The sequence below is a fragment of the Capricornis sumatraensis genome, chromosome 12 (genome assembly GCF_032405125.1).
Source record: "Capricornis sumatraensis isolate serow.1 chromosome 12, serow.2, whole genome shotgun sequence".
Taxonomy (NCBI): Eukaryota; Metazoa; Chordata; class Mammalia; order Artiodactyla; family Bovidae; genus Capricornis; species Capricornis sumatraensis.
The window spans coordinates 21,924,148-21,950,411 of record NC_091080.1 but is presented as its reverse complement, the minus strand read 5'-3'; the positions used below and the strand labels follow the sequence as shown (position 1 = coordinate 21,950,411).

At 39.4% G+C, this 26,264-nt stretch overlaps 1 protein-coding gene across 1 annotated transcript in view; it reads left to right on the top strand.

The window, feature by feature from the left end:
- Positions 1-26,264, top strand: part of VWA8 (von Willebrand factor A domain containing 8) — a 382,159-nt gene that overhangs the window by 96,467 nt on the left and 259,428 nt on the right. The window contains exons 13-16 of the mRNA XM_068984307.1: positions 1,207-1,367; positions 3,441-3,554; positions 19,643-19,811; positions 22,309-22,386. Coding sequence (XP_068840408.1) covers positions 1,207-1,367; positions 3,441-3,554; positions 19,643-19,811; positions 22,309-22,386 — 522 coding nt within the window. The remainder of the gene's footprint in view (positions 1-1,206; positions 1,368-3,440; positions 3,555-19,642; positions 19,812-22,308; positions 22,387-26,264) is intronic.

Below are 26,264 nucleotides of genomic sequence, written 5' to 3'. Positions count from 1 at the left end.
TTTCTCAAGTGTTGTTAATTCATCATAAGCTGATTTATACTTTCTAAGTCAGTACTTTTTTGATAATAAGGAAATTGATGGTCAAGACATTTCAATCTTGATTTCAATACAGATTTTTTGCTGTCATGAATATAAACAAATTCGTTCATTTTCTGTCATCTTAAGACTAGAGTTGGGTATCAAAGAATTTACAGAAGCTTTTAAATTTTTGGCTAAGATTGACTGTAAATGTTTAGCTTTGTTTGATATAAGTGACACAGAATTTATCTGAAGCCGATAACAGAAAGGGCTTCCATGGTGACTCAGATGGTAAAGAATCAGCCTGCAATGCAGGAGACCTGGATTCAATCCCTGAGTTGGAAAGATACCCTGGAGAAGGGAATGGCTACCCACTCCAGTATTCTTGCCTGGAGAATCCCTTGGACAGAGGAGCCTGGCGGGCTACAGTCCCTGGGGTCACAAAGAGTCAGACACGACTGTGCACACTCAATCACAGAAAAGAAACTGTTACCTTCACTGTTAACACATGTGAGAAGAAAATGTCCATATTATCACACCCAGATTATTTTATGGTAGGTAGATATTTTATGCTACCGCTGTTAGTCGTTTGCTTAAACACTAGCACCTTGTGTTTGCTTGTAAGCACTGTGCTGTTGTTTGTCAGTTCCTGTTCCCCATCTGATGACTCTTCCCCATTTCCTCCATTTTCAAGTCTCTTTAAATGTGAGTCGCTGAGTGATTCCTAGCATGGCTTTTCAGGAAAACTCAGCTGCCAAAAAACGCACATCATTAATAAAGCATCTCCTCCTAGTGAGTTTGTATGGCCTCTTAATTCTTAAAAAGGAAGTCATACATTTTGGCCCTTTCACAAGTAAAGCTGATTGAGTAAAATTCCATGGAGGTTCTGTAGAAGTTAACTGCCATCATCTGTGTGGGTACCAAGTGAACTTTTCTAAATAAAAAAGAGGAAAAAAAGAAAAAAAGCCCTCACTATATTATGTGAGTGAGTAATGGGAAAAAAGTTCAGATAACCAAGAAAAGATTCTGGATATCTTTCTCTTTGATGGATTGGAGAAGATGACTTCCCAGGTGCTGTATGGAATATTACGTTCAGAGAGAGGTAACTCTAAGGCTAAGTAAGCTATTGTCCATGTCTTAAAAATTAATTCTGTTATTTTCTCTGGTGGGTGTTGGGACTGGTTTCAGGATATGACAGCGCGTGATCTGCTACAGCAGAGGTACACGCTTCCAAATGGAGACACTGCCTGGCGGTCCTCGCCCCTGGTAAATGCTGCTCTGGAAGGAAAGCTGGTTCTCCTGGACGGCATTCACAGAGTCAATGCCGGGACGCTTGCCGTGTTACAGAGGTTGGTTATGGGTCACAGAAGCACACCACGCAAACAGTAGACGTGGAGCTTTCTCAATCTTCTAATTTAAACTGGATTACATAATTCTCAAGGAATTTATAATTCTATATCCAAATATAACAGCAGATGTGTTTATTGTCGTAAACACAGTAGAGTAGAACTTCGAGTAATGGGAAAAGCCAGTGCCATAGCAAAATTCTCTGTGTAGGAGCTGAAAAAGGCAAATTTTTCAGTAGTATTGTTGAGACTTTATATGTATGTTGATTGATCTAGGCAGTGAGTCACAACTGAAGTTTCTATAGTATGTCAGAGTCAAAGCTTCACTGTTTACAAACTCCTTTTTCAGGCCTAGATCTACATCCTTGGAATTTGTTTTTGAGAGAGAAAATATAGTTCCTTATGTAAAATGTATAATGGCTCTTTGGTTATATTTTATATAGGCTAATGTTCACTTTGTGTTTATAGACTTCAACAATTGTGTCAACTGTGTTTCTTATTTCAGCTTAGGTGGGGCAAATATCCACCCATTCATAGTTAAGTTCTCTTTAATGTTAAGACTTCGTGTGTAAATTTCATGGAAAATAGTCCCATCTTGTGCCACTTTGGGAGATTAACGATACTATTTTTGTTTGTTTGTTACATCTTGATTTTATTACTTGTTTGTAACTTTTAACTCTAAATTTTAACTTGCTTGGAAAGAAATAATCCAGTTCCCCAACTAAGTAGTCAAAGTTATTTTTTTGTCCTTGATGAGATGCAGGTACCGAGTATAATTAAAGATTCTAAAAACACTGTTAATCCTGATTCAGTTTGAGAACATTTAAAAGTCATAACCACAACCTTCCAGTGATTTATCATAAACATTCCATATATTTACAGTTTTCCCCTCTTCTAAACACACAAATGCAAACACAAATGAAATAGTGCCTGCTGCCTCCTTTTATTAGTTCTTTCTCGGCCCATGTGGCCAAGTAGTAGTAACAGCAGCAGCAGCTACCATTGAGTTCTTAATCTGTGCGAGGCCTTGTGCTAAGCCAGGGTTTCTCAGAGTCTCAGCTGTGAAATCTCCTTATGGGAGTGAGGCTTAGAAATGACTGATGCCTGGTCTCCACCTCCTCAAATTCTGAGGTAATTGATCCAGGGTGAGACCTGAACATTGGTGTTTTTAACCTCCTCCTAGTAGATTCTACTGTGCAGCTAAGATTGAGAACAACTATGTTCAGCATCTGCCTTACATTAGCTATTTAATTTTCACAGCAATACTGTGTGGTTGGTGTTACTGCCCTAGTTTTATACAAGATAAAATTTTAGACCAGTGGGTCAGTTCTCTCCCTCCCCGTCATTCAACGGATAAGGCACAGGGCTGGGACTTGAACCACGCCTGAGTGCCCAAGTTGCTGACCTCTGCAGTGTGCAGTCTCCCCTCTCCTCAGGGTTCACTGAGCGGAAGTCTATGGGGCAGTTGCACAGCGGACATCAGGAAACCTTAGTGGCTGGTGTAGGATCTAGAACAGCACTCTTTAAGCTCTGCAGCATCTGGAAGACAATGCTGTTTGAGCTGTGGATGGCTAGGTTCCGTCACAGCTGGTATCTGAAATAGCACTAGTTATTTCCTTGTGAAGATTTTAGACATTCTAAATCCTAATGGCAAAGATAGAACTATTTTGATAATACTATGCCTTAAAGTGTTACCTTAGACTCAAGGGAGTATGTGCCAATTGCTCGTTCATTAATATTGACCTCGTGGTTATCCTGAATCACTCATTCAGCTTTTGCTTTTCATTTCCCTCCTCCTTCCCCTTTCCAGCTCCTTCTCCTCCTCCTCGTCCTCCCTGTTCACATCTAGTAACCGTGACTACTGCCCTCCAGTACAGAAACCGACTGTTTTTGCCAAGTATAACAGCACTAGCCAACTTAAAATATCAAAAAGTGCATTTTGAGTCTAACAAAATAGTTAGACTCAATTGTCAGTAATAATAGAAATGACTAAAATGTTACCTGACTGATTCTACCTCTAATAGCTTCAACATTTAAACTGATTCATTTGTTTCCTGGCCTTCTGCTGTCCATTAGGCTGATCCATGATCGGGAGCTAAGCCTCTATGACGGCTCCAGGCTGCTGAGAGAGGATAGGTACACGCGCTTGAAGGAGGAGCTGCAAGTCTCTGATGAGCAGCTACAGCAGAGGTAATCGGGGTATACTACTCTTATTCTTCTTGTCAAGAGCATGTCTTAAAAAATTATTCTTCTAAACCTAGGCTCAAACCAAGATCACTTTGAACGGCTTAATAATTTGGTGTCCTAGACAAGATCTTATATGCACACTTTTTAAAACTTGAGTTTGCTCTCCAAGATGTACTCTGTAGGGCTTCCCTAGAGGCTCAGAAGTAAAGAATCTGCCTCCAATGCAGGAGACCCAGGTTTGATCCCTGGGTCAGGAAGATCCCCTGGAGAAGGAAATGGCAACCCACTCCAGTAGTCTTGCCTGGAGAATCCCATGTGCAGAGGAGCCTGGCAGGGGGGCTGCAAAGAGTTGGACACGACTTAGCAGCTAACACATGTACTCTGTACTTTCAGCTTACTTTTATGGAAGTGTTTGAACATTTTCTGAGAGCATTAGCTTTAAGAAAATAATTCCTCTTCTGTTGTCCGAGCAGTTCAATTTTGGCCCCAAATTTTGTATCATTTTGGAAAAAAACAAAAAGGGTCTCACACTTAGCTGTGCCTACCCTCGAAGAAAGTGATCAGTTACTTTTGGGGTTTGTCACCTGATGCAGGAGTGCCCTTTGTGTCTTATTTAAACATTTCTTCCAGAACTGTGGCAACCAAATTCAATGTATTGGATCCTGGGTCAGGAAATCAAGTGAAAATAGCTATGAAAGACATTTTGGGACAATTGAAAACGTTTACATGTTATTGAATTAATGTCAGTTTTCTTAGGTTTCATAATGGTATTGTGTTTATGAAGGTGTTAACCTAAAACAAACAGGCCTCCAGTTGTTTCTCCAACAAAAATGGGTTTATTTAAGGGGTCTCTAGCTATGGGGAGCCACGTGCAAGTCCTTATGCAACAAGAAGAGGAGGAAGGACTCATCTAAAAGGGAAAAAGAAAGTCGGAAGAGCTATAATGATCAGAGTCCATTGGTGGAATTGAGGGTTGGAAGTGTAGTGTCTTTTCATTCTATTCCCAGCAGCCCAACAGTCTTTCATTGGCTGAGCTCTTGCCAGGCAAGAAAAGGTAGGTTTTCTTCTTCCTGTTGACCCTGCTATTGTCTGTCACAGGGCGTGAGAGCTCCCCCTTCTGGCTTCCTGACTTCTTAATTGAGTTTTCTGTTTATTGATTTTTTTTACAAAGGAGAACATTTCTATTCCTAGGACCCATATTCTGAAGTATCTAAGGGATAATGTAAAAAGATGCCTTCAAGTTATTTCCAAACGTTTCAGGGTAAAAAAGATGTGATGAATGGATTTAAATGTACCACACAGAAACAAAGAGCAAGGGAGAGCAAGAACACAAAGCGGTGAAGTCTTAACAATTGGTGAAATGTAGGTGAAGGATATTTGGGTGTTCACATTCTATTCTTTCAAATTTCCTATGGGTTTGAAAATTCTTTTAAATTTATTTTTTAATTGGAGGAACATTGCTTTCAAATGTTATGTTGGTTTCTGCTGTACAACAGTGTGAACCAGCCATGAAGAAGTGAAGTGAAGTCGCTCAGTCGTGTCCAACTCTTTGCATCCCCTTGGACTGTATAACCTACCACGCTCCTCCATTCACGGGATTTTCCAGGCAAGAGTACTGGAGTGGGTTGCCATTCCCTTCTCCAGGGGATCTTCCCAACCCAGGGATTCCACATTGTAGGCTGACACTTTACCATTTGAGCCACCAGGGAAGTCTGAATCAGCCATAATGATACACATATGCCCTCTCTTTTAAGCCTCCCTCCCACTCAACCCTCATCCCACCCATCTAGGTCATCACAGAGCACCAGACTGGGCTCCCTGTATTACATAGCAACTTCTCACCGGCTATCTATTTTACACGTGGTAGTGGATGTATATTGATGCTACTTTCTCCATTCATCCCATTCTCTCCTTGCCCCACTGTGTCCACCAATTCACCTATACATCTGCATCTGCATTCCTTCCCTGCAAATAGGTTCATCAATACCATTTTTCTAGATTTCATGTATGTGCGTTAGTACACGATATTTGTTTCTCTCTTTGTGACTTCAGTCTGTGTAATAGGCTATAGGTTCATCCACCTCACTGGAACTGGCTCAAATTTGCTTCTTTTTTATAGCTGAGTAACATTCCACTGTATATATGTACCACGTCTTCTTTGTCCATTCATCTGTAGATGGACACCTGGGGTTGTTTCCATGTCTTGGCTGTTGTAGATAGAGCTGCAGTCAACGTTGGGGTACATGTGTCTTTTAGAATTGTGGCTTTCTCAGGGCATGTGCCCAGTCGTGGGGTTGCTGGGTCATATGGTAGATTTATTCCCAGTTTTTTAAGGAATCTTTGTACTGCTCCCCGTATGGCTGTATCAGTGTACATTCTCAGCAACAGTGTAGAGGGTTTCCTTTTGTCCACATCCTTACCAGCATTTATTGTTTGTAGATGAGATTGGCTGTCCCCGCTGATTTTGAGGGCCAGCCTGCTCCCCGCTATACCCAGAGTTATGCCTAGTGCCCTAAAATCTTCAAATTAAGAAGTTTCAAAGAAAATATTTCTTTCAGCTGCCTACTGTGCTTTCCTTTAGAAGAGATCTAGCAATTATAAGTAATTTTCTGCCTCATTACATTTCCGTGGATATCTTCACATAATTAGAGATTATTATTAGTACTTTGGGGAATTCCCAGTCACTTAATTGAATCTTACTTGATTGAAGCCACTCCTTCCCCTAAAGAACTTGCTGCCATATTTAAAACAATGAAATCCAGCAAATGCTAATTATGTGTGTTTCTTATTTTGTTTATGTTTTATCCTTGGAATTTTTTCTTAGACAGAAAATATTTAATCTTATTATCTCTGTAAAAATTCGCTTGAACCTCAAGACCATTCAGGTATGACCTAAATCAAATTCCTTATGATTATACAGTGGAAGTGAGAAATAGATTTAAGGGCCTAGATCTGATAGATAGAGTGCCTGATGAAGTATGGAATGAGGTTTGTGACATTGTACAGGAGACAGGGATCAAGCCCATTCCCATGGAAAAGAAATGCAAAAAAGCAAAATGGCTGTCTGGGGAGGCCTTACAAATAGCTGTGAAAAGAAGAGAGGAGAAAAGCAAAGGAGAAAAGTAAAGATATAAGCACCTGAATGCAGAGTTCCAAAGAATAGCAAGAAGAGATAAGAAAGCCTTCTTCAGTGATCAGTGCATAGAAATAGAGGAAAAGAACAGAATGGGAAAGACTAGAGATCTCTCCAAGAAAATTAGAGATACCAAGGGAACATTTCATGCAAAGATGGGCTCAATAAAGGACAGAAATGGTATGGACCTAAGAGAAGCAGAAGATATTAAGAAGAGGTGGCAAGAATACACAGAAGAACTGTACAAAAAATATCTTCATGACCCAGATAATCATGATGATGTGATCACTAATCTAGAGCCAGACATCTTAGAATGTGAAGTCAAGTGGGCCTTAAAAAGCATCACTATGAACAAAGCTAGTGGAGGTGATGGAATTCCAGTTGAGCTGTTTCAAATCCTGAAAGATGATGCTGTGAAAGTGCTGCACTCAATATGCCAGCAAATTTGGAAAACTCAGCAGTGGCCACAGGACTGGAAAAGGTCAGTTTTCATTCCAATTCCAAAGAAAGGCAATGCCAAAGAATGCTCAAGCTACTGCACAATTGCACCCATCTCACACACTAGTAAAGTAATGCTAAAAATTCTCTAAGCCAGGCTTCAGCAATACATGAACCGTGAACTCCCTGATGTTCAAGCTGGTTTTAGAAAAGGCAGAGGAACCAGAGATCAAATTGCCAACATCCACTGGATCATGGAAAAAGCAAGAGAGTTTCAGAAAACCATCTATTTCTGCTTTATTGACTATGCCAAAGCCTTTGACTATGTGGATCACAATGAACTGTGGAAAATTCCAAAAGAGATGGGAATACCAGACCACCTGACCTGCCTCTTGAGAAATCTGTATGCAGGTCAGGAAGCAACAGTTAGAACTGGACATGGAACATCAGACTGGTTCCAAATCGGAAAAGGAGTACGTCAAAGCTGTATATTGTCACCCTGCTTATTTAACTTATATGCAGAGTACATCATGAGAAACCCTGGACTGGAAGAAACACAAGCTAGAATCAAGATTGCTGGGAGAAATATCAATAACCTCAGATATGCAGACGACACCACCCTTATGGCAGAAAGTGAAGAGGAACTAAAAAGCCTCTTGATGAAAGTGAAAGTGGAGAGCGAAAAAGTTGGCTTAAAGCTCAACATTCAGAAAATGAAGATCATGGCATCCGGTCCCATCACTTCATAGGAAATAGATGGGGAAACAGTGGAAACAGTGTCAGGCTTTATTTTTTTGGGCTCCAAAATCACTGCAGATGGTGACTGCAGCCATGAAATTAAAAGATGCTTACTCCTTGGAAGAAAAGTTATGACCAACCTAAATAGTATATTCAAAAGCAGAGACATTACTTTGCCGACTAAGGTCCATCTAGTCAAGGCTATGGTTTTTCCTGTGGTCATGTATGAATGTGAGAGTTGGACTGTGAAGAAGGCTGAGCGCCGAAGAATTGATGCCTTTGAACTGTGGTGTTGGAGAAGACTCTTGAGAGTCCCTTGGACTGCAAGGAGATCCAACCAGTCCCTTCTGAAGGAGATCAACCGTGGGATTTCTTTGGAGGGAATGATGCTAAAGCTGAAACTCCAGTACTTTGGCTACCTCATGCGAAGAGTTGACTCACTGGAAAAGACTCTGATGCTTGGAGGGATTAGGGGCAGGAGGAGAAGGGGATGACAGAGGATGAGATGGCTGGATGGCATCACGGACTCGATGGACGTGAGTCTGAGTGAACTCCGGGAGATGGTGATGGACAGGGAGGCCTGGCGTGCTGCGATTCATGGGGTCGCAAAGAGTTGGACACGACTGGGAGACTGAACTGTGAACTAACACGGCTATTGCCTATCCTCAGATCCTTCTAGCTCAGTAAGTGGTTTGGTTGAGTGTTTAGGGAGGCAAATTATAAAGAGCCCTCTCATATCATACCTTGGGCTTATGACATTCAACTACTGTACCTTATTTGCCTGTGACTCACCTATCAGGGAGCGGTTGCATTTTCAGGGAGACGAATCAGAGCAGCTGGGCCACAGCTCCCAGCAGGGCTGCCCGTTGGTTTCCCTCAGGACTTGAGGGGCATTGTCTGCTCGCCAAACGTCCAGGAAACGGCAGCCCTTTTCCATGGAAGGAACCCAAGTTCTCCCTCATGGTCACAAGCAGTTTTACAAATGAACACACTCTCAGGAACGAAGTGGCCCCAGGCTTCACATTCAGGATTTGACTCAGCCTGGTTGATAGTGCTTCTTTGCCAAAGCGTCCTGTCTTCATCACTCTTGATTTTCATCATTCCCGTGAATGAAACCAGGCTCGGTTCTGTCTCCAGAAGTGACTCTGAAACCAGTGGAGACAGATCATAGCACTGCTTACTTCCTTCACTTATTTTTAAAATTTTTGTTTAAGTTTTTTTTTTAAAATTATCGTTAAATATGCATAAAACTTGAGCCAGGGAGTTTTTCAAAGCTTTTCTGGAAAAATACTGGTCCTCTGTTCTGTGTCCTGGGACACTTCCCTGTTGCTTCTTCCTCAGAGACTACCACTTGCAACTCTGAGCTGTTTCTTTGGATACTTACCTCCATGTCACTAAATAGTAAACTTTTATTGACATTGCTTGATTTGTTTTTCAGTGTTGGGCACTGCCCGTTGATTTCCTTCCATGGAAAATTACAGTTTAGGTCTCTTCCGCCATCCTTCTTCCCACTGCACGTGCATACCTCCTATCTGCCGTTCTTCCTAAATATTAGGTAATAGTTTCGTTTGGAACTTCATTCAGTGTTTGCATTATTGTGATGGCACAGGGACCGTACACTGCTGACTCATTCAGTAGACTATCGTTATTTTTCTCTTTTTACATATGTTCTGTTTTTCCTAAAGTTAGTATTTGCCTACATATGAAGAATGGCAGACATAAAAATAAAAAATTAAAATGCAGCTTTAAAATATTACAATAAAGATGTCTACATAATGCTATGGGAACCCAGATAAAGAAGTGACTTTCTTTTCTTTTTTCTTATTGAGTTCAGTTCAGTCGCTCAGTCATGTCCAATTCTTTGCAACCCCATGGACTACAGCACGCCAGGCTTCCCTGTCCATCACCAGCTCTTGGAGCTTACTCAGAGTCATGTCCATTGAGTTGGTGATGCCATCCAACCATCTCATCCTCTGTCATCCCCTTCTCTTCCTGCCCTCAATCTTGCCCAGCATCAGAGTCAGCTCTTTGCATCAGGTGGCGCAAGTATTGGAGTTTCAGCTTCAGCATCAGTCCTTTCCATGAATATTCAGGACTGATTTCCTTTAGGATTGTGATTGGATCTCTTGTTACCTCACAGAAACTTATTAGTGAAGGTGAGTTTCTTTAAAGAGTTGACAACTATAAGTTTATACTTTATTTGCACCAAAAAAATAAGTGTTCCAATTTGGCTTGACTTTTTATTTTTAAGACAACTAGTATATAATCCAAGAAAGTATCCAGTTATTATACAAATATTTGTGTGTGTGTGTGTTAATTGAACTGTAGTTGATTTGTAATATTATTTTCAGGTGTACAACTTAGTGATTCAATATTTCCACAGATTCTGCTCCATGTAAAGTTATTATAAACTATTGGCTATATTCCCTGTGCTGTACGATGTATCTTTGTAACTTATTTTATACATAGTAGTTTGTACATCTTAATCTTCCATTTCTGTCTTGCTCCTCTCCACTTCTCTCCCGGCTGGTAACTACTAGTTTGTTCCCTGTATCTGTTGTATTCGTCTGTTCTCTTGTTTCGTTTGTTTGTTTTAGATTCCACAAGTGAAAACATACAGCCATGTGTCTTTGTCTAACTTACTGCACCTAGCATAATATTCTCTAGATTCAGTCACATTGCTGCACATGGCAGTGTTCCATTCTTTTTACATGGAATAATATTCCAGTATGTGTGTGCCACAGCTTCTGTATCCATTCATCTGTTGATGAGCGCTTAGGTTGTTTCCATATTGCGTCTACTGTAATTAATGTTGCTGTGAACATTGAGGTCCATGTATCTCTTCAAATTAGTGTTTCCATTTTCTTGGATTATATACTTAGGAGTCGAATTGCTGGATCGTGTGGTAGTTCCATTTTTAGCTTGCCTTTTTTTTTTTTTTTAGGAACCTCCATATGGCTTTCCATAGAGGCAACCCCAATTTACATCCCACCAACAGTGTACCAGGGTTCCCTCTTCTCCACATCCTCAGCAACATTTGTTGCCTGTGGTCTTTTTGGTGATAGCCAGTGAGACAGGTGTGAGAGGGTATGTCACTGTAGTTCCGATTTCCATTTCTCTAACGATTAGCTATGCTGAACATTCTTTTCAGGTACCTTTTGGCCATCTGTAAAACTTGTTTGGAAAAATACTTACTCACAACTTCTGCCATTTTTCAGTCAGGTTACTTGGTTTGGTTTCGTTTGGTATTAAGCTGTATGAACTGTTTGTGTATTGTGGATATTAATCCCTAATCAGACATATCATTTGCAAATACCTTCTCCCATTCCATAGGTTGCCTTTTTGTTTTGTTAATGTTTGCTCTGGGTTGTCATAAATGGCCTTTATTATGTTGAGATATGTCTCCTCTATACCAGTTTTGATGAGAGTTTTTTTTTTTATCATACATGGATGTTGAATTTTGTCAAGTACTTTTCCTGCATCTATTAAGATGATCATGTGATTTCTAACCTTATTTTTCTTGATGTAATATATCACATTGATTGATTTGTGGATATTTAATCATCCTTGCAGCCCTGAAATAAATCCTTCTTGATAATGGTATATAATCCTGTTTATATATTGTTGAACTTGGTTTATTATTATTTTGTCAAAAAATTTTGCATCTATATTCACATTCTTCTCTATTGAATTTGGTTTGTTATTATTTTGTCAATAATTTTTGCATTTATTTTAGCATCTGATATTCTTTTTTTTGTACTGTCTTAGTTTGGTTTTGCTATAAGGGTAGTGATGGCCTTGTAGAAAAAATTTGTGTTCCCTTATCTTTAATTTTTTGGAGTAGTTAGAAAAGAATAGTTATTAGCCCTTCTTTTGATAGAATTTCCCTGTGAAGCCATCTGATCTTGGACTTGCATGGGAGTGTTTTGAATACTAATTCAATTTCACTACTAGTGATCAGTCTGTTCAGAGTGTCTGTTTCTTCCTGATTCAGTCTGGGAAGATAGTATCTGTCTAGAAATTCATCTGTTTATTCTAGTTACCGAATTTGTTGGCATGTAACTGTTCACAATACTCTCTTATGTTTTTTTAGCCTCTGCGATATTGGTTGTAACTTCTCTTTCATTGCTTATTTTGCTTATTCGGGTCCTCTTTTTTTTTTCCCCCTAGATGAGTCTGACTAAAGGCTTATCCATTTTGTTTATCATTAAGGAAAAAAAGACTGCTCTCGGTTTCATAGATCTTTTCAATTATTTTTTGGTGTCTGCTTGTTCTCTCTCTGATTTTTTTTCCCTTTCCTTCTGCTGACTTTGGGCTTTTGTTCTTCTTCTAATGCTGTTAGATGGTAACTTAGGTTTGAGAATTTTCCTGTTTCTTGGGGTGGGCTGTGTTGCTATGAACTTCCCTCTTAGAACTGCTTTTGCTGTCTCATATAGATGTCAGAAAGCTGTGTTTTTATTTTCAGTTTGTCTTGAGATATTGTCTGGTTTCGTCTTCAGTTTCTTTATTGACCCATGGGGTTTTTTTTTAGCAGCATGTTGGTTAGTATCCACGTGTTTGTGTTTTCCCATTTCTTTTTTCAGTTAATTAGTTTATAGCTGTAGTGGGTCTTTGTTGCTGTGCGTGGACTTTCTCTAGTTGCACAGAGCAGGGCCTGCCCTCTAGTTGGCAGTGCAGAGACTTCTCGTTGAGGTGGCTTCTCTTGTTGTGGAGCACGGGCTTAGTTGCCCCGTGGCAGGTGCAGTCTTCCCAGACCAGGGGTGGAACCCGTGTTCCCTGCATTGGCAGCCAGATTCTTAACCACTTCTACTTCCCTGCGCCACCAGGGAAGACCCTGTTTCTCTTCATATAATTGATTCTAGTTTCACACTGTTGTGTTTGGAAAAAACGCTTGATATAATTTCTATCCTCTTAAATTTGTAGAGGCACTTTGCCTGTTGTCTGTATCTCCTCTCAGCACATTCAGGCACATCAGGTATCCTATCAGTTTCATCTTCTGTCCATTTCATCCTTCTCCCGTGGCGTGTTAGGACTCGCCCTGATTTGGACTTCTTGCTCTCCATACGCGCAGCCTACACGTCATCCCTCTCCACTCCCACGCTCCAGTTTCCGCTGGTGTCTCTTCTGTATATATCATCAGTTAGGTATTGAGCCTCCTGGGCTGAACTTCTCTTTCTTTCTCTTACATTCTATGAATTTATCAGGACTTTATTAACTTTTCAGAGGCGGGTTGTCTCAAAATGAATTCTCCTCTTTGTCCAAAGTATTTCTGCCAGTTGACAGCCTGGTTCCTTTCCTTAACAGTGTTCCTCATTTTTTTTTAACCAGAGAAACACACTGTTTTCTTAGAATAAATATGTTGTCCTTTAGGGTTATAGTAGATTAGATTCTTCCTTTCAGCCACTTGACTGTATCTGTCCAGGCTGTTTTCATTTGGTTGAGTGTGGGCAGCTCCACTGAAAGAACATACCATAGCATGAAAAGTGGGAAATGTGTGTCCTGTGAGAAAATTAATTTGTTTCATGAGTTGTTCTTGTAAGTAATATGACCCATTGTCATATTACTTGACAAATAGCTTGAATTGACCCTGTGTTCTGTCCGTATCTAATGTCGCTCTTGGCATTAGCATCTGAACTATGAATTAGAAACTCATAACTCAAGTCTTCTATCCTTTCATTCCATACCTAAGCATAGGGCTGAGGTGCAGCTAAGTGATTATTATTTCTCTTCATCTTTAAATAAACTCAGCTATTAATACTTTGTTTCCTTGTGGGGAATTTGAGATAGAGAAAATGATCAAAGGTAGAGTGAAAGGAAGTCAGATTTAGGCTACTTTGCTTCTAGACCCAGTTTGGTAAATTTAGATACATTTCGGCTTTCAGATAGGAACAATTTTCATATTTGTGTTCAGCAGGAATCCTTCAGTTACAAGTAACAGCAACAAAAGAACAACCTTAAATTGTCACAGAAAGGAATTTGGTGGTATCACGTGTTCAAAGGAAGGGAGAGGATGCACTTGGGTCTTAGGAAAAAACTGGAACCGAGGACTTTAATGTTGTCCGGGCCCTCTAATGCCCTATACTTCATCTGTTTGTTTCAAATGTCACAGTATCTGATACATAGTAGAACACTTAGTAAATGTTTTGGAATCACGAATAAATCTTAACCCAGAACAAATTCTAGAAAACTCAAGGTAAAGTGAGTTCATCCAGTTTTCACAGTTTGGTAATTTCATCCAGTTTTCGATAACTTTCTGAGTTAGCAATGTTTTCTTTTATGAACCTACTAATTAAGACTACTTTGCTCTTAATGACAAGTCTGATAATATAGAGTCTCATAATTATCAGCTACTAGCAGTGAGCTACCAAGCCTTTCAACTTCATAGTATGAAACCTAGTTTCATTACAATTATATTCCACTCCTCTGCTGACCTTCTTTGTGTTCTAATTTCACCATATACCTCAATCGTTTCTGTAGTGCTCTGCAGGTATTCTTTGCAGCTAATGACATAGCTAAAGAAATGTTAGAGACTTTCCTTCTAGTGCAGGACACCTGGGATACTGTGGACATCGGGGTTAGAAATAACATGATGGCCACACTCACCAGACACCATGCCAGCATTTCCCACAGGAAGTAAGGACCAAAATAGAACTATTTCCTTTGATGGGAAAAATTTCTTTGGGGAAAGGAGGAGTACAAATACTACAGGCTTCTAAATGTGTCCCTTCCTGCTGCTGGTCAGAGCCTAGATGAGGGTGGGTGAGAACCTCCATGAATTACCAAGTTTATTTTACCAAAAATAGGCTTCTGGTTATCTCAGGAAAGCAATAAAGATTGGAGGCCTAGTCTCAGTTGTAATTATATATGCTCTAATGTTTTTGTATTTTTATTGAATATTTTTTATTGATTATGATTAAACATTGAGGACAGTTTATAATCTTCCAGTTTCTATTAATCACTTATGGACTGTAAGTGGACATTGGACACAATCCTCAATCTGTTAGATTTTACTCTTACTCACGTTTGAAGGTAGTTAGGATCGAGCATTCTCTCCTATTTCCCCTAGAAACCTCAGGATCTCTTTGCTGGAAAATTAGTCTGTGTACATTTTTAACAAAATTCAAGTTAGATCCAGAATTTTATGCCCAAGTCTCTGTGTTTGGTTCTCAAAACAAAGTGCTGTTAGCAAGTTCTGATTTTGAAAAATAATCCTAAACATTTTTATGGTCTAGGAAAAGTTCTACACTCTGTGCTCATGAAGGGTCTGTGGTGGTGGTGGTTTAGTCATGAAGTTGTGTCCAACTCTTTGCACCCCATGGACCGTAACCTGCCAGGCTTCTCTGTCCATGGGGTTTCCCAGGCAAGAATACTGGAGTGGGTTACCATTTCCTTCTCCAGGGGGTCTTCCCGACCCAGGGATCCAATGCATTGCAGGCAGCGTCCTGCATTGCAGGTGAATTCTTTACCACTGAGCCACCAGGGAAGCCTTATTACTTATTATTGTATGTGTTGCTTTTGTCTTTTTATACACAAATGTATCACATGTTTGATACAACAATGCACCTTCACTCAAAAACTCATTCAAGACCAGATTTAGGCTAGCTGCTCTGCTCTTAATGAAAAACCATTATTCTCACTTCTTATCACTTACCTTTGTTTTGTCCTTGCCAACAAAGGTCTTCAAAAAGTTTCTTGCAGTGATGGTTATTAACAGCAGCAATACATTTATCTATTTAACTATTTACTTATCTGTCACACTAGACATTGTGTGGTATAAAGACGAAGTAGGAGTTTGCTTTGCTACATTGCAAAGCAGGGGAAATACAGACTGTGTACAGACCTGCATAACCTCCAGGTTCTGAGTTGGAACATTAGTATTATAGTGTGAAAGGCCAGTTACAAAATCCTTTTCCAGTTCATGATTAATATCTTTATAAAAACCTTCTATGTTATTGTTTCAAGTTCTTTAACATACACATTTGACAAAAATGTAGCATATAATTTCTGTCAGAAGATAGAAATTTATTGAAGTTTTGGTTTTATTAATAGCATTGTAATTCAAATATACAAATCTATATATTTACAGTGTACAGTTTGATAATTTTTTATATTTTATATCCCTATGAAACCGTCACCACAATCAAGATAATAAATACCTCCATGATCTCCAAAGTGCTCTCAGACCCCTTTTTAATCCTTCTCACCACCCTCTCTCACCCCAGGAATCTGCTCCCTGATAGTTTATATAACGTGCATTTTCTCAGTTCAGTTCAGTCGCTCAGTTGTGTCCAACTCTTTGTGACCCCATGGATGGCAGCACTCCAGGCCTCCTTGTCCATCACCAACTCCTAGAGTTTACTCAGACTCATGTCCGCTGAGTTGGTGAGGCCATCCAACCATCTCATCCTCTGTCGTCCCCTTCTCCTCCTGCCTTCAATCTTTCCCAGCATCAGGATCTTTTCAAATGAGTCAACTCTTTGCATCAGGTGGCCAAAGTATTGGAGTTTCAGCTTCAGTCTCAGTCCTTCCAATGAATATTCAGGACTGATTTCCTTTAGAATGGACTGGTTGGAGCTCCTTGCAGTCCAAGGGATTCTCAAGAGTTTTCTCCAACACCACAGTTCAAAAGCATCAATTCTTTGGCACTCAGCTTTCTTTATAGAAAATTTTCTATATGCATTTTTCTAGAGCTTTAAATAAACGTATTTGCACAGTATGTGTTCTTTGGGTCTGGCCTCTCAGCATAATTATTTTGAGATATTCCATGTTGTTGTATACCGATAATTCATTTCCTTTTTATTGCTGAGAAGCATTGGAAAGTACTTTACTTTCTAAAAACTTTTACTTATGACCCCAAACAAACATATTGGCCCCAATATTTTAAGCCTTTGTAAAAGATCTTTCTGCTTTAAAGTTTTTTAATCTTTATGAAATGGTATCTGTTCATCTGAAGTTAATCTGTATCTTTAGTTTCAGTTGTTATTTGTTATTAAATTCTAGTAACATTGAAGTTAACCTTGATTTTAAATTTTCATAGTGCATGCTTCCTAATTCTCAATTATTTATTACCTCTTCAGCGTTTCTGTTACCCACCAGTATGTCAGATCACGGGGCTCCCCACGTAGCACTAGTGGTAAAGAACCCACTTGCAATGCAGGAGATGTAAGAGACGTGGGTTTGATCCCTGGATTTGAAGATTCCCTATAGAAGGGCATGGAAATCCACTCCAGTCTTCTTGCCTGGAGAGCTACATGGACAGAGGAGCCTGGTGGGCTGTCGTCCACAAGATCACACAGAGTCGGTCATGACTGAAGAGACTTAGCACACACGCATGCTTGTCATATCACATCTGGAAGTACACGGCCCGTCCTCAGGCGTGCTCTGGTCTCTAACTTTCAGACTCAGAGAACGTAACACCATCAGAAAATAACTTTCCATATGGCCTGTTTATATGTAAGGAAGCCTTTGTGGAGAACTTGACAAGCAAACAGGTCCTTTCTTCCTGTTATTTAGCAGTTGGCTGTTTTTATAGTCAGCTTATATTAATACTTATGGTCTGTAGCCCACCAGGCTTCTCTGTCCGTGGAGGTTTCTCGGCAAGGCTACTGGAGTGGGTTGTTGCTATTTCCTACTGCAGGGATTCTTCCCAACCCAGGGATAGAAGTACATTTGTTACGTCTCCTGCATCAGCAAGCGGGTTCTTTACCACTAGCACCACCTGGGAAGCCGCCCTGCTAGAGTCCATACCAAAAAGCAAGCCACAGTGTACCTCATAAGCAATGACCATCTCCGTGTTTAAGTTAAAACCAACCTGGCTTGCCTTCATGTTAGTTGTTCTTCTAGGTCTGAATCTGCAGTGTACCTGTGGCACTTGCTGCTTCTCCTGTTGGTTTAAGGATGGCAGTTGAAATTCCCCTTGCTTGTTGGATTTTGGTTTTGTTTTTTCCCTAATTTAGTGTCTCTCACCATCTTGAGTGGAAAACTACATCTGCAGCTTTAAATCTGAGCAAAGCACAAATAAGCAGGCTCCGTCTCTCCCACCTTCTTTTGTCCCGGCTAGGAGAGAAGAGGATCAAAGGTGAATCCGACGTCTGTTGCTGGGCCCTGAAGCAGACTTTCCGGACTGTGGCAAACCACTTAACAGAAGTGGAAAATGGAATGACCTTCTCTTCTCAGATCATAGAATTTTCTCTGCCCAGGTTTTGTTGTGTGACTGTAGTTTCTAGCAATCCTGAGTGATCGTGCCGTCCTTAGGACTCTCAAGTCGTTATCTGTGTTGTTATCCTTTTCTCTTTTCCTAGTACAACGCCTTTGGACAGATCATCCCCATACTATGCTTGAATATCTATAAATAAATCTCCTCCCCCCCCCCCCGCCAGCCCCCACCTAGCGAAATGAAATGGTATTTAGTAGCTTTTATGAACTCACCCAGACGTTTCATATGACCATTCCTATAAACTGCTTTTCCCTGGCTTACAAATGATGCTGTGGCCCTCTAAAATTCTAAATCATACTGTCAGGGACTCAGTGAACCTTCCTGTTGTATTGGGGGGACTTTTTCTGATCTGAAATCTTCCGAGTATTTATCTGATTCTCTCTACACACGTCTTATCTCCTGATATTCTCGCTCCCCAACCACGTAACTGTTGAGTTCTATCATAGTAGTTGGTGACAATGAAGAAATCCCATTTCGCTCCCTTTATTTTCATTTTTCTGAAGCTCTTGGCAGGTGTTTGAGTTTCATTTCTCCTTTCTCAGCAAGGATGATATAACCCGCAAAAGGTCTGTTTGCACTACAGTTTTGAGAATTGATAAAAACTGATATTACTCATGATTGGATCATGATAAAGGGTTTCTAGCTCCTTCTTCTAAAACTACTCAAGTTCATTTCATAAACCATGGGAAATCTTATCTTATATTTACATCTTCAGATTCCCTAACAGGGATTTATCAAAGAGATCACTGTAAAAATCACATTGTTTCTATTAAATGACAAGAGTGAATTACATAGAAGTTCACTTTTCTCCACCTTTTAAAAACCTAAGTGTTCTTATTGCTAATCCAAATTTGAATTTTAATCTGATTCCCTATGCTACTTAAATTTTCTGCATTGTAAAAAGTCTCTTCATCCTGAGTAATGCTTCTTGGTCTTTCTATGACTCACATAGAAGTTCCTTGCAAGACAGGAGATTTTGAACAAAGACAGGGGACCTGTGTAATGAATATGAAATGTTTGGGGTTATGTTTCAAGGGACTATTGGGTTTCCCTTGTGGTTCAGCTGGTAAAGAATCAGCCTGCAATGGGGGAGACCTGGGTTCAATCCCTGGGTTGGGAAGATCCCCTGGAGAAGAGAAAGGCTACCCACTCCAGTAATCTAGTCTGGAGAATTCCATGGACTGTATTGTCCATGGGGTCACAAAGAGTTGAACACAACTGAGTGACTTTCACTTTCACTTTTTTCTTCAAGAGACTATGGAGTAAATTTATTGTAGGTACAACAACGTATCCAAAACATGGATTCATGTTTTCCAAAACAGTGATTCATGCCAGCGATGGAGTTTCATCAGTTGACATGGTACATCATATATTAACCTTTGGTAATTCTTCTTTTGTTTTAATCTTAGGTTTTTAGAATATCCTGACCTTTGTTTTTTCAAAGCTTGTTCTTTGGGTAATAGCTTTATCTGTACCATAGTCTTATTATTGCCTAGGTTTTAGCTACTGTGGCCTAATTTCTGACACAAAAGGTTATGCTTAAAAAGATTTTTTTTTTCCTTTTAGATCGATTTTTCCTGTTCACCCCTCCTTCAGAATCATCGCCTTGGCAGAACCCCCTGTTATTGGAAGCACAACACAGCAGTGGCTGGGGCCAGAATTCTTAACCATGTTCTTTTTCCATTACATGAAACCACTTGTCAAAAGTGAAGAAATCCAAGTGATTAAGGAAATGGTAAGAGTGAGGCCAGCACAAGCCTGTTGCCTTCAGTTACTCTCTTTTTAAGGCATTTTTGACACCTGCTTGAGCAGAGTTGTATATTTTTGGCTTTTTCTCACTGTTTATTTCCAAATTTCCTTATAAAATGGTTCTCAGACGTCAACACTTTTCAGGATCATCTGGAGGGCTTGTTAACTTACAGATCGCCGAGCCAGTGATTCTGGGATGGAAATGAGAATTTACTTGTCTGAAGTACTCAGGCAATGCTGATGCTGACCCCATCTTAAGAACCAGGCATTTGGGCTGTCTCTCCATTTTCCTCCTGTGGAGACAGTTTGGGGATTCTTTTTCCTTTTAGATTCAGCCAAAGGTGACTATTTAAAGCTCCTACTAAAAGGGGTGGTGGTGGTGGTTTAGTTGCTAAGTCATGTCCAACTTTCATTGAACCCATTGACTGAAGCCCACAAGGCTCCTCTGTCCGTGGGATTTCCCAGGCAGGAATATTAGAGTAGGCTGCCATTTCCTTCTCCAACTACAAGAGGAGGCCAAATATACTTTAGTTCCATAGGTTTTGTAAAAAATCCTAGGTATTTCTGGTCCCCTTGGGATTGTAAGATAGCCTATACTTAACTGGTTAGCTGTCTAGTGGCTTATAGTGTTTGTAATCTCTTATTGTGATGTCTGCCTTAGCCAAGCAGTGTGTTTAGCACTTTTAGAATTCTGGGACTTTACTGTTTAATGTAGTAGCACTAGCCACATTAAATCAAATTTAAAAATTCAGTTGCTCAGTCTTATTTCAAATGGCCATGGCACGCTGATAGCATAAAGAATATTTCCATCATTGTAGAACGCACTTATCCCCTTTGAAATACTAGAATGAATTATTTAATTTTAGGTCTTATGAGCATGGTTGTGGATAAGGGTGTAGACTTTAAAGTCAAAAAACTTGCCTTTAAATGTCAGATCCACTACTTATTAGCTTCTAGATCTTGGGTAAATTACTCAACCATATTTTCTTTGTCTGATGATGGGGATGATACTACTTATTACATCACAGGATTGATTTAAAGAATGAATAAGTATATATGGTATAGAGCTTTGAATTTTTAAAATTCCAGTTACTTAAATGCCCAGAGAAACCATGAACAGTTTGTTTCTGAAATTGTCATGTTATACCAATCATTGTTCTAACATCTCCTTCTGCTCTTTTTAAATTAAAATTTTAATTTTGTCATTGTTTAAGTAAAATTTTCTTATTATCAGTTCAAATACATATTAAACTCAGTGTACTTAAAAGCAGTCAATGTATGTTTCCGGGCAATTGTTCTTTACATTTCATTGATAAGTAGATCATGCCCCTCAGGTATGTGGGGATTTTTTTCATATTTATTTTACTGAAATACAGTTGATTTACAGTGTTGTGTTAGTTTCTGCTATACAGCAAAGTGATTCAGAAATGCATATGTGTGTGTATATGTATACATTCTTTTTCATGTTCTTTTCCATTATGGTTTATTATAGGTTTTAAAGTCCTTGAAAAAATGGACAGTTTGAGCATCTTCCCTTTATACAAGGATATATTAAGTCTCTCAGTAGACATAGGTGTAAGGTTGCTGCTAAATGAAGGAGTTTGGTTTCGTAAGAAAAATGCCTGAATTAGAGTTGAAGCTAACAAAAATGGATGTGATATATGAGAAGTTTCTTATGGGTGTCCTATATGCCAGTTTTTAATTGGTTAGAGGTTCCTTTCAGTTTTAACCTTGTGATAGAATTGTGAATGAAGAATGGCCTGGTTTTACCTGACTCTTTTTTTTTTTTAAGTTGACGTATAGTTGACTTACGATTTTGTATTAATCACTGTTGTACAGCAAAGTGACTCCAATGTATGTATTATATACATTCTTTTTCATACTCTTTTTTATTCTGGTTTGTCACAGGCTGTTGAATATAGTTTTCTGGGCTGTACAGTAGGACTTGTTGTTTACCCATTCTATATGTACCAGTTTGTCTTTGCTGATCCTGAACTCCCGATTCACCCCTTCCGCCCTCTTCCCCGTCCCTGCCCCTCTTCCCTCCTCCCCGCTCCAGTCTATTCTCTATGTCTGTGATTCTATTTTTATAGATAGGTTTGTTTGTGTCATATTTTAGATTCCCCATATAAGTGATAGCATATGGTATTTGTCTTTCTCTCTCTGACTTCACTTCACTTAGTGTGGTACTCTCTGATTGCATCCGTGTTGCTGCAAATGGCATTATTTTAGTCTTTTTTATGGCTGAGTAGCATCTGATTATATATATGTGCCATATCTTCCTGACCTGATTCTTAAAGAGGCAAAAGTGTTTCCTGAGAAGATGAATAAGCAAATTTATCCACAGGTTAAACATGATACCTACAATCAGAGACTTTATAAAAGCATAATTTTAATATTGTTTGATAACTAGCCATAATTTCTGGTTCCTTGATCATATATCCCAATTTATTCTTTCTTTCCTTAATCCTCTCATAAAATAGGTCCCAGATATGCCTCCGGTAGCTTTGGACAAATTGTTGTCATTTACGCACAAACTCAGAGAGACACAGGATCCAACAGTAAGTCTGGGTTTTCTCCATGGAATTTTCTGTTGTTGACAGGCTGCTGCTTTATATTCTTAGAGTTCAGTGCTTTAAAATCTATTTTTTAAGCTGATATTTTTATCCGTTCTGCTATGCTTTCTCCTATGTGTATATGTTACTGTTTCAGTGATTTTAACATTTCTTCCAGCTTCTCCTGGCTGGTGTCACAGAAAACAAGTTTTAGCTCTAGAGGAGTACCTGGGTGTTCCTGGAGCTTTGGGCTCTTCTCCGCTGTCTCCTCTGCTGAGCAGTCTCATGTATTCTTATGGCTTCAAGTATCACCTCTGTGTGGATGCCAACAACTTTATCTCTAGCTTCTAACTTCTCTTTCCTGGTTGATTCTCTATTTCTGATTCTGTTTATGTTTGGAATGATATAAGGGAGAAAACTTTTCCCTTCTTCCTGTTTAAGTTCTTTGGGTGGCCTAAGAATTAAATTGACATGAGACTGTTTCACAAGAGCAAAACAACAGATTTAATTTTGTAGATGCAGGAGCCCCATAAAAATCTGAGACTTAAAGAAGTGACCAAAGCAGGCAGCTTTTATACCTTTTAGACGAAGAAACAATAAAATTGTGAAGAATTGACAATACAAAGACATTTGGGCTTGGGTGGTAATTTAGTGAAAAAGAAACAAGGTTTGTTAATATAACCCTCTCAGCCCTAAATTCCCTATTTCTGGTGCTAAGGATGCCTTCTAGCCTCCTGGTACAGGGAGGGTATTTTTTCATGGGTGGTTTACTTCCTGCTTTCAGGGAGACAAAGGAAGGTCAAAGTATCTTTTTTGCACCAACTATCTGCCATCCTGGTGCCTGGCACATAGTAGAAAAGTTAACAAATGTTTGATGAATGCATGAATAAATTAATTAGTTATTAATTAATAGGTTGTGCCTAGAATTTTCTCTCCCAGCGAACATACATTTTCGTAAAAAATAATTCTTTAAGAGGAAAAAAGAATTTATTTTTTAAATAATTTTTTATCTTAAACCTCTAATATTTCTAAGCTGAATTGCTATTTTAATCATGTTAATCAACAAACCCTTGAGATGTGCTGTTCAATATGCTCATATCCTTACCCTATTTTGGAAGATAAAACTGCAGTTAGAAATTTGATATGATAAATGTTAAGGGTATTAGGATTTTTAAATTAGATTCTCAATTTTTCGTTGGTAATAATGTGAGAGCAGAAACAGCCAAACCCTTTATTCAACACTTAGGTGGCTCAACCTAAAGCTTCTTTCTGATTTAATACTGGATATTATTGTAAAGCATTTTGGTATTATCAGCTAACTCAGTATTTTTCAAACTCATGAGAAGTCCTTCTTGATCACTGGAATGAAATACGATCCCCAAATTCAGTGTCATGTTTGGAATTAGACTAGAATATTTTAGCCTGGAAAGTTACCATGTGGTTTAATGGGACTCTTGTCATAGAATCCTCTGGTTGGAGACATTTGTCAAACATTTTCCATGATTAAAATAGGAATTTTTCATGGTCTCAAGTATTGAGTGGGAATTGCTAAGTCATATTTAACTTCTGACACTTCAGTCATACTAGCTAAAACAGTCTTATCCTTAATTCTTCCTACTGTTTCATATCTATCCTTTGCCAAGTCCTTTGAAACATTTGTTTAATCCCTTCTCTTCTTTCTTATTGGGCTTCCTAGGTGGCTCAGTAGGAAGGAATCCTCCTGCCAATGCAGGAGGCTTGGATTCCATCCCTGGGTCAGTAAGATACCCTGGAGGGGGAAATGGCAACCCACTCCGGTATTCTTGCCTGGAAAATCCCGTGAACAGAGTAGCCTCACGGGCTACAGTCCATGGGGTCGCCAAAAAAAGTCGGACACGACTTAGCGGCTGAACAACTTCCATCTTCTTGCAAGTAACTTTACTATATAGGACTTTATCTCTTTATAGTAAGTAATTGAAGTACCTTTCTGATTCCTGCCTCAGTTTTTTGTCCTTCAACTACTTTGCCTATTACTGCCAGGTTAGTCTTTCTAAAACCATGTTACTGCTTTGCATATAGCACAGTCGTGTTGCCTTTAGAAGAAACACCAACTCATTAAGCGTAATTCATGGATCTTTGATATTTGGGAGTAAACTTTCCAGCAGGACCCTCTAGTAAAGCTGGGTTGCTTTCCTTATATTCTGCATGTATTTCTGTTCTTGTTGCTTTCCTCCCTTTGTTCATAGCATTTCTCCTACCCGCTTGAACATTTTTAAGCCCCTATAGCAGTTGTCAAGTGCTCCACTTATTTTTGCATTAAATTATATGCTATTTTGAATTGCGCTTTATGGTTTTTTATATTTAAATATTGTCTCTGTGTCTAGAATGCAAATTTGTTGAACAAGTCTGAACCAAATGTTTTGCTTATGAAGTCGCTGAAACTTAGAATGTGTTTTTTAATAGAGAAAAGGATATGTCATAAATAGTGGCCATGCTCCTAACCTAGTCCCCAAAGGAGTGTTTAATCCAAGTTGTAGCAGAAATATAATGCTAATAACAACAGACCTGCATCTCATGGAGCTGTGAAATACACAAGGAAGGAGCAATAAATTCTTTCTTTGCTTTCTTGGGAGGTGCAGAGATGACCCAAAGCAAAGTGTTAAAAGGAACAAATGTGTAGTGTAGTTTTAGCATCCTCCCACCATTCGTTCTGAGTCCTTTGTTAATTCGATAGAGTCCCCTTTCCTTTTCCTCAGGGACTCAGGGCCGCTTAACTGCCCTGATAAAACTTGGTGACATTTTCACCCTGGCCTCTTCTACCCCTCCCCCACCCCAGAGGACCAGTTTCTTTAAAAGTTCTCCTCTTGATTTTCAGTGAAAACTACTATCTTCTAATGCTGCTGATCTAAGTTAGGAATGAGGCCAGTAACAATCTGATGCATTAGATTTTTACTAACATGTAGATCCAATTCCCTGTTAGATTTTTTTTTTTCATTTTGAGGAGGCTGACTTTGAATAATAATTGCTGCTGTTTGTTGGGCACCCATATGTGTCTGACCTCTGCTAAGTGCTTTAGAATAATTTTCTAATTTAATCCTCATACTCATAACACTTAAAAGTGAGGGCTTTCTTATCATTTTAAAGATGAGGAAATTGGGGCCTGAAGAGATGAAGTAACTTGCCAAAAATCACATAGCTAATAAATGGAAGACTGATTTGTCTGACTCCAAAGCTTATAAACTTTACTATTGCATTATGCTGTCTGCTAAGATAATTTCAAATTCAAGTCCACAAATGTTTGTTGGTACTTAACAATGTCCTGAGCTCTTTACTAGCAGCTCTCTTAATGGGATTTGTGGAAGAATAAGAATATAAAGTAAAATTATTCTAACAGTGTACGAGAAGGTTTCCCAAGTGTAAGCTGCCACCCAGGTAATAACTGGTTGACACCTCTGTGCTCAGCAGCCTAAAGTGTCCACAACTCCTTTTCTCTATTTCAGAAGCCAGATATTTACTTAAAGCTCAGAGCATTTTCTGGCTATCTTAACAGTTTCACTTTGTATAAGCATGGTGGGAGTGGAAATGAATGTATGTGTGTTCATTCGCTTAGTCCTGTCTCACTCTTTGTGACCCATGGACTGTAGCCAGTTAGGTTCCTCTGCCCGTGGGACTTTTCAGGCAAGAAAACTGGAGTAGGTTGTAATTTCCTCCCCCAGGGGATCTTCCAGACCTAGAGATCAATCCCCCTTCTACTGTGTCTCCTGCTTTACAGGCAGATACCTTACCACTGAGCCAGTGGGGAAGCCCCAGTTGTACATAAGGGCTATCCTTAAGTCAGGTTCAGTCTGTACAATGTAACATCTTTCCTCCATCCAACCTCCTTCCCCTCCTCAGAAAAAAAGAAA